The sequence below is a fragment of the Chaetura pelagica genome, unplaced genomic scaffold (assembly GCF_000747805.2).
Source record: "Chaetura pelagica isolate M959 unplaced genomic scaffold, ChaPel_1.0 scaffold405, whole genome shotgun sequence".
In the NCBI taxonomy this organism is placed as follows: Eukaryota; Metazoa; Chordata; class Aves; order Apodiformes; family Apodidae; genus Chaetura; species Chaetura pelagica.
In genome coordinates, this window is record NW_009953489.1 from 1,199,954 (window position 1) to 1,206,685 (window position 6,732).

The 6,732-nt window shown below is 51.6% G+C and overlaps 1 protein-coding gene across 1 annotated transcript in view; it reads right to left on the reverse strand.

Annotated features, from left to right (window-relative positions):
* The window catches only part of GPR144 (G protein-coupled receptor 144), a 24,880-nt gene extending 18,631 nt beyond the window's left edge, over positions 1 to 6,249 (reverse strand). Inside the window, exons 1-10 of the mRNA XM_009998930.1 lie at positions 6,202 to 6,249; positions 6,051 to 6,114; positions 5,322 to 5,552; positions 3,990 to 4,643; positions 3,414 to 3,500; positions 2,868 to 2,933; positions 2,169 to 2,473; positions 695 to 806; positions 172 to 306; positions 4 to 64 (exon numbers count right to left, since the gene is read on the reverse strand). Of these exons, the coding sequence (XP_009997232.1) occupies positions 4 to 64; positions 172 to 306; positions 695 to 806; positions 2,169 to 2,473; positions 2,868 to 2,933; positions 3,414 to 3,500; positions 3,990 to 4,643; positions 5,322 to 5,552; positions 6,051 to 6,114; positions 6,202 to 6,249 (1,763 nt within the window). The remainder of the gene's footprint in view (positions 1 to 3; positions 65 to 171; positions 307 to 694; positions 807 to 2,168; positions 2,474 to 2,867; positions 2,934 to 3,413; positions 3,501 to 3,989; positions 4,644 to 5,321; positions 5,553 to 6,050; positions 6,115 to 6,201) is intronic.
* Between the last annotated feature and the right edge of the window lie 483 nt (positions 6,250 to 6,732).

Here is a 6,732-nt window from a genome sequence, read left to right on the forward strand (position 1 = left end):
GACAGGCAGCGCTGCAGGGCGCCGTAGCCAAACCACAGGTTTTTCACCGTGACCCTGCGGAGACCTGGACAGAGAGAGCCCCGAGAGCCCCGCGGGCACCCGCAGCAGCCCCGGGCTGGGCTGTGACAGGGGCTGCAGGGCACCCAGGGCTCCACAGCCACCCTGACCTACCTCTGGATTTCAGCCTTTGTATTTCTTCTGCGGGAACTTCAATGAGGTCGTGCCTGCCTTTCTCAGGGCCCCGGACCAGGTACACATCCCTGCCCAGCTCCTGCCTGCCCAGCTCCAGCTTTCTGATCTCCATCCCTGTGGAAGAGGCGGGGTCAGGTGCTGAAGGCTCAGCCTTCCTCCAGAGCTACTGCTACAGCAAAGCACCACAAGGACATCGGAAACCCAGCCAAGCCTCGCAGCAGCAGCAGGCAGACCCTCTCAGTGCAAACCATGTGCATCTGGGCTTAGGTTGCCTCCTGCACCCAAAAGTTTCTTACAACCCTTTTACAATCCACAGTGTGAGAGTTATGACCCACACTGTGACACTTCTGCACGAAGGAAATGGGGAGAAAGCTGATCACAGGGTCAGCAAGAGATGAGCCAGAGGAGGAGAGGTGGAGTGGACTTGGGCTGGGACCCAGGTGGGATGACTAAACTGGGCCCTGGTGAGATGCCATTCCCAAGCTCTGCCAGTGCCACTCACCGACATTCCCATGCTGGATCGTGATCTTGGTCCTCCCTGCAGTCAGCAGTGGGGCCAAGAGTGACACCATCCTGTCACAGAGCTCAACAACAGCCATGGGCCCTCTGATGACCTGCAAACATGAGAGAGCAATGGAATCAGCACCTGCACTGCCAGCCCACACTTCCCACGGCTCACAAGAGCTCCTGAAGTGCTTGGTTCCTGGCAGAAAAAGAGAAGTTGGGAGTCAAGCCCTTTGCTTCACTTTTCTTTGGTTTCTTCAATAAAGCATGTTCCCAGTTCCTTCCTTTCCTTCCTCAGTGGAGACAAAACTGGCAGTGAGGGAAACTAGCTGGTCTTTAATAAAAACCAAACACAAAAAAAAGCACCCCACAAAAAAACAACCAAACAAAAAAACCCACACAACAAACAAAAAAACCAAACCAACCAAACAAAACCAACAAAAAAACACCCACACATTAAATCAGCATGGAAATTTATAATTAAATAAGTTTCTGTAAAGTACTGATTTTTTAGACCTAGCTCCTGATTTTTGCAGAGCTGTAAAACAACCACCCTCTCTTCCTGGAAAAAGCTTCACTGAGAAAGAGACTCTTCTGCTGGAAGGGCAGTAGGTGACTGGCCCCATGACTGAGGTCCTGTGTGTGTTGGGCAGCACAAATGCTACCCCATAATACTCAAACTCAGCCCCTGTCTCCCTCAGCAGGTACATGGGCTGCACCAGCTCAGCCGGGCCAGGGCTGGTTTTGTGCCGCTGTCCAGAAGCTGTGAGTAACTGTGGCCATGGGGACACGAATGACTCCAAGGGATGAGGTAAACTTGAACTATTCAGCATCTTTCATGTCTGGAGGTCCCTGGCGTGGTTCCTGGAGCACTGGGCAGGCCAGACACTGTCACACATTTCCCAGGGACAGGCAGCCAGCGCAGGCCAGACAGCAGACACAAAAGATCCGCGTGAGAAGGGAAGAACCCAATGGACAAAATGCTGCTGGGGGTGGGATGATGGAAAGCCCTCTGAGTGTTCTGAGCAGCGTGGGGGCTGGTGGCAGAGCTCCTTGGCAGCCCACCCATGGCAAACACAACAAACAGAGAGGGCAGGATGTGGGAGCAAGGGATCTACAAAGCACCGGGAATCAGCAAACTGTGTGTAATCCTGTAAATCCAGGCTGACAAAGTGGAGAAAATTGAAGAGAGCTGAGACAAGGTGCAAGGAAGGCACCACTTCTTTGCAGAAAAGCCTTTTTGCACCTCCAACAAATGAGTCAACAGTAAGGCCCTTATCTGAGCTGGCCAAGAGGCTCCAGGCCCATCTTGCTGCATTTTCACAAGCTCCAACATATGTCCAGAAAAGCTGAATGTGACCACACCAGGACAGGCCCTCAGCCAGTGGTCACACAGCAGGCCAAGGAGCTGCACACAGCATAGGAGGAGCAGCTGTGGCACACAGCTGGCCAGGCTGCTGGTGACATGTTACCTGGCTGACTGATGACCAGGTTTCAATATTCTGCTCTTCCAAGATTAACTCCGTCACTTCCACATAATATTGGCCCAACTGCTCCAACATCTCCAAGTCCTCTCCCTCCTGGACTTCCACATTAGAAACTTGTTTCAGTAGCTGAAGCACTGTAAGGAGGTCAGATGAGTCCAGCACAGGTGCCTCTTCTTCCCTCAGGACAGTTGTCAAGACATCAAGAGCACCAAGAGCAACAGAGAGGTTCATGTCCTGGACATCACTTGTGAAGATGTTGTCAGGAATCTGCAATGGAAAAGATGTTTTAGCTCAGTGCAGAGCCCTGATTCTGCCTGATATCAGCTATGCCCTGGCAATGCCCTGCCTGCCCTCGCTGCTCGAGGGCATCTGTCTGGCACAGCAGGCACATCTTAGGGGAAGAAGATCTCTATTGCCACTTTGAGCTGTCTTGCCCAGCCTCTCGGCTCAGGGACAGGAACCAGCCTGAAGCAGCACTTTGCTTGTGTGGCCACAGCACAAGGAACAGCTGTTCTGGTCACACTCTTCAACAGCAGCTCAGAGGAGACCACAGGTGTAACTACTGGCAAAGTGACCTCAAACAGCAGCAGGTGCCAGCAAGTCCCCCCCAAACGCGGGTCCCGGCTGGTGCTGTGGCAGCTGCCCCTGCTGGGGCTGCAGGACTCACCGCCGCCCTCCCCGCGCTGTTGATGCTGCCGAGGAGCGAGCGCCTGGATCCCCGCTGAGCCTCCTTCAGCTGCCGGTAGGTGTCTGAAAACACAACAGCAGGACCGTCGGGGTGGGCTCCAGCAGTGCGGGAATGTGTTGTGTTCAGAGCCCGGGGAACGGGCCTCAGGTGGTGGGTAAGTTGGTAGGACAGTCAGGGCAATAAGACTTCACACAACAAAATAGTTTCTAGCAAAAGGTCCCACCTGGAGGGCTGGTCTAATGCTGCTTCCCTGCCTCTTCCCCCTGCACCCCTGGCCAGTGGGTCTGGAGGTGCCTGGACTGGGAGGCACCCTGCAGCTCTGTGTCCCCATGGGGGACCTGTACAGGCACAGCTCAGCTGCAGGACAGCGACATGAGCTGGCAGAGGGGATGCAGCTGAAGCAGTCACAGCTACACCCTGTTCTGCATGCAATCACTTCAGGGCAGACACGAGGCCTCCCCAGCACTGCCCATCACCCTAGCTGGGCTCTCCAGGAGTCAATGCTGTGGAAGTAACAGATCAATAAATACCAGATGCTGTACCCTTTGTGTGACGACAGATAAAAGGCAAGGACTGCAAACAAGAGGTGTAACTGAATCCACTAAAAACTCTGCATTCCTCAACAGGCCCTGTGGGAACACACACAAAGAGAAGGCTCATGCTCCCCAGACACACCATCCCCAGGCAGGTATCACATTTCCTGCAAGCAGCCCACAAACCCTGCTGGAGACAAAAGCTGCAAACTGCTCCTTAGGCAGCCCTACAGCTGAGCCAGAGCAGGGACTGGGCTCAGAAACTGCTTCCCATGTGCTGGTAAATCCTCCAGAAGGAATTCTGTACCAACTCTGAGTTGGTAGCAGTGCCAGGACCTGAGTGACTTATCAGTAATATCACACTGAGCTGGCTGAGGGGCAGATCCCACCTCCCAGCAGAGCACCAAAGCATCACTGACAAGCAAGCCCTTTCTCTCAGCAGAAGAGAAAGGCTGTGATGAGCTCAGGACACCTGAACTGTTTGTGCTTGGGTCACTGCTGGGGGCTTCAACGACCAAGACTCTAGTGACAATTGTGCTGACACTTGCAGGAGAGAGCTGGAGTAGTGAGGGGAATAAGACTTACCTGGGCAAAGAAACTGTGCAGTCACTTCCTGGACGCTGCTTTCCACCTCCAGAGTGTTTGAGCTCCACCCAAATACAAGGTCTTGCTCTACCATCCAGCACGACCGAACCTTCTCAATCTGCTCTGCACTGAGGACTTTCTGCCAGATGTGCAGGTCGGTGATGTTCCCACTGAAGGACTCCTTTGCCCTGAAGGTGCCCCCCAGAGAATCTTGATCCTGCCCAATGATGAAAGTCCCCTGGCCATAGATGGCCTGGGGGGCAGATGGCCCTGCAGCACACAAACCCCTGGCAGATGCCCTCCTTTTGCCATCAGCATAGATGGCCCAGGTCCCATTTTCCTGCTGCCAGGTCACACAGAAGTGATGCCACTGTCCATCAGCACGGAACACGGGCAGGTATGGGGAATGGTGCCCATGGACTATGAGAGCAAATCGAACAAAACCTTCCTCGTCAACAAAGCCACGGAGCTGGAACTCATTAATAAAAGCTGGCACAGCATAGGAGAAGACAGTAGCAACCTCCTGGGTCCTGGTGTCCCACTGGAGGTGGGCGCAGGCTGTGACAGCTGGCAATGCTGGGAAGTCAGAGAGCACCTTCACATATTTTGTGTCTGTTTTGTCTCTGAATACCAGGACAGGTACAATGTGGTCCCCTAGAAGGAGAAATTTCAGCCAATGTAAAGGACGAAGCACAGGCCAAGGCCTGCTCATCTTCCATTGGAATGAAACCATCATTTTGCCTCCTACTCAAGCTAAGAACTCATGGGCCCTGCAGGCAAGGACATCTGTAAGCATGCAGCAAAGCTCCTGCTTCTCCTGTGCCTGGAGGGGATTGGGAAGGCAGGTGAGCTGAGATCACATCATTTTGTAAGTGTAATTTACAGAAACTTAGGATTCTAGCAAATAGGATTGCAAACAATGAAACTGAAAGGAACAGCATGTTCCCAAGCATCCCATGCCATAGCAACCAAGAGCGCAGTCAAATAACACCTTTGAGGCACCTGCTGGGGAATGCTTGTTCTCCTGGTCCTGTCCCTAACCCCATGGCTCTGCAGGACCTGCAGGTCACAAACAGTGAGGGTGGGAAAAGCCAGACCTGCTTACAGGGAGATGGTACAGGAGGAGAGAGCAGAGCCCCTCAGCAGCTCCCTTCTGCTGCAGTGCACTGACAAGTCTTGAGAGTGACCAGGCAGCTGATGTGTTCTGGCTATTGTTACCACAGTAACAATAAAAAATGAGTGGTAGCTTTTCCAGTCAGATTAGTTTTTCAGGAATGAAAAAGATCCAGCAGTGAACATGTCTCCAAATAGTCCAAGCCCACTTATACTCACGTCTCTGTTTTGGTTTGTGCAGGACACCTTCCCTTTCATTCAGCCAGACAGAGCCTCTGATGTGGTGGGACTGCAGCAGCTTGCTGAAGGAAGCTCCCTCACTGCCTTGGGGTTCAAAAAGTAACTGAGCAAAGTGCTGTTCACAGAATCTGTCTGCATGCCACCAGTCCAAAGCAGTGGCCACATATTCATACACATCTCTTGAGGTCTCAATCGTGACAGGAGCGAAACCTGGAGAAAGACACACAAAGACTCTCCCATCTGCCCTCACACCATATACACTACAGGGTCAGGCTCTTGCAGCATCCCCAACACTTACAAACAGTGCCTGGTGCACCCAGAGGAGCTGGAGGCAAGAGCTCATCTCCATATTCAGCCCTCAGGATGTTCAGTGAAGCAGATATGTACAAGCAAAATTTTCTCATTTTATACCCATTTCCCAGCTCCTACCAGCCTCTGCATTTGCAGATGTAATTTGAAAGCACAAAATAATCTCTTTTGTTCAGTTATAGTGGCACAAAGACCAAAGGCTGAGCACTGCTTACCTGGTTTCAGACTGTACTTTCATAGCCAAGTGAATACTTAGCTGTGCAAATACTATTTCAGACACAAAACAGGTTATTGGAAAAAGTTTCTTCAGCTCTGTCTCTGGACAACTTTTTATGCATTGTTTCTCTGTGCTGAACATTGCTTATAAAAACATACAGAAGTGCTGATAAAACCACTGACCTTTTGAAGTCTGATTCTTGGCAAGGGCTGCAAAGGCAAAGAGACTCCTGGACAGACTAGTGACCTGTTGGAGAGGATGTTCTGTAACTTTGTAAGAAGCTCTAATATTATCCCAAACACTCAAATTATAAAAAAATACTGTAAAACTCACCAGAAAGCTGAAGAACCAAGAGTCAGTTCTCAAGTCTCTCCTAGCCATGCTGACCCACGGGAAAGCTCTCACTCTTAGCTAGAACAAACGAATTGTTGCTAGAGATGCACTGCAGGAACAGAGGTAGCTCAAACACGGCTGTTTTCCTCAGAAAGACTTGAACAAAACCCAAGAAAACTACTCTAAAATACCTGTCCTGGGTAGAATCATACCTAAATAATTCTCATTTCTTCTTAAAAGAAATCAAGGTCTCAGTTTAACGTTTGTTTCCAGGATACAGAACAACTAATCGTAAAACACGTGCAGCTGTGTGACATTACCAGGGGAGTTACCAGTGCCTGCACGAACCAAATAAAACACCCATCGTCAGTGGCGTTGTTAAACGGTGCCAAATCACTGCCAGCTTTCCTGATTTCTTTCAAAGCCCACAGGAATACAGCCCCAGAACGGGCCCTGCAGACCAGCCAGTCCAGTTCCCACCAGCAGCGCCCAGCAGGGAGCTCAGCAGCAGGACGGGTGGGCACCCCCCGC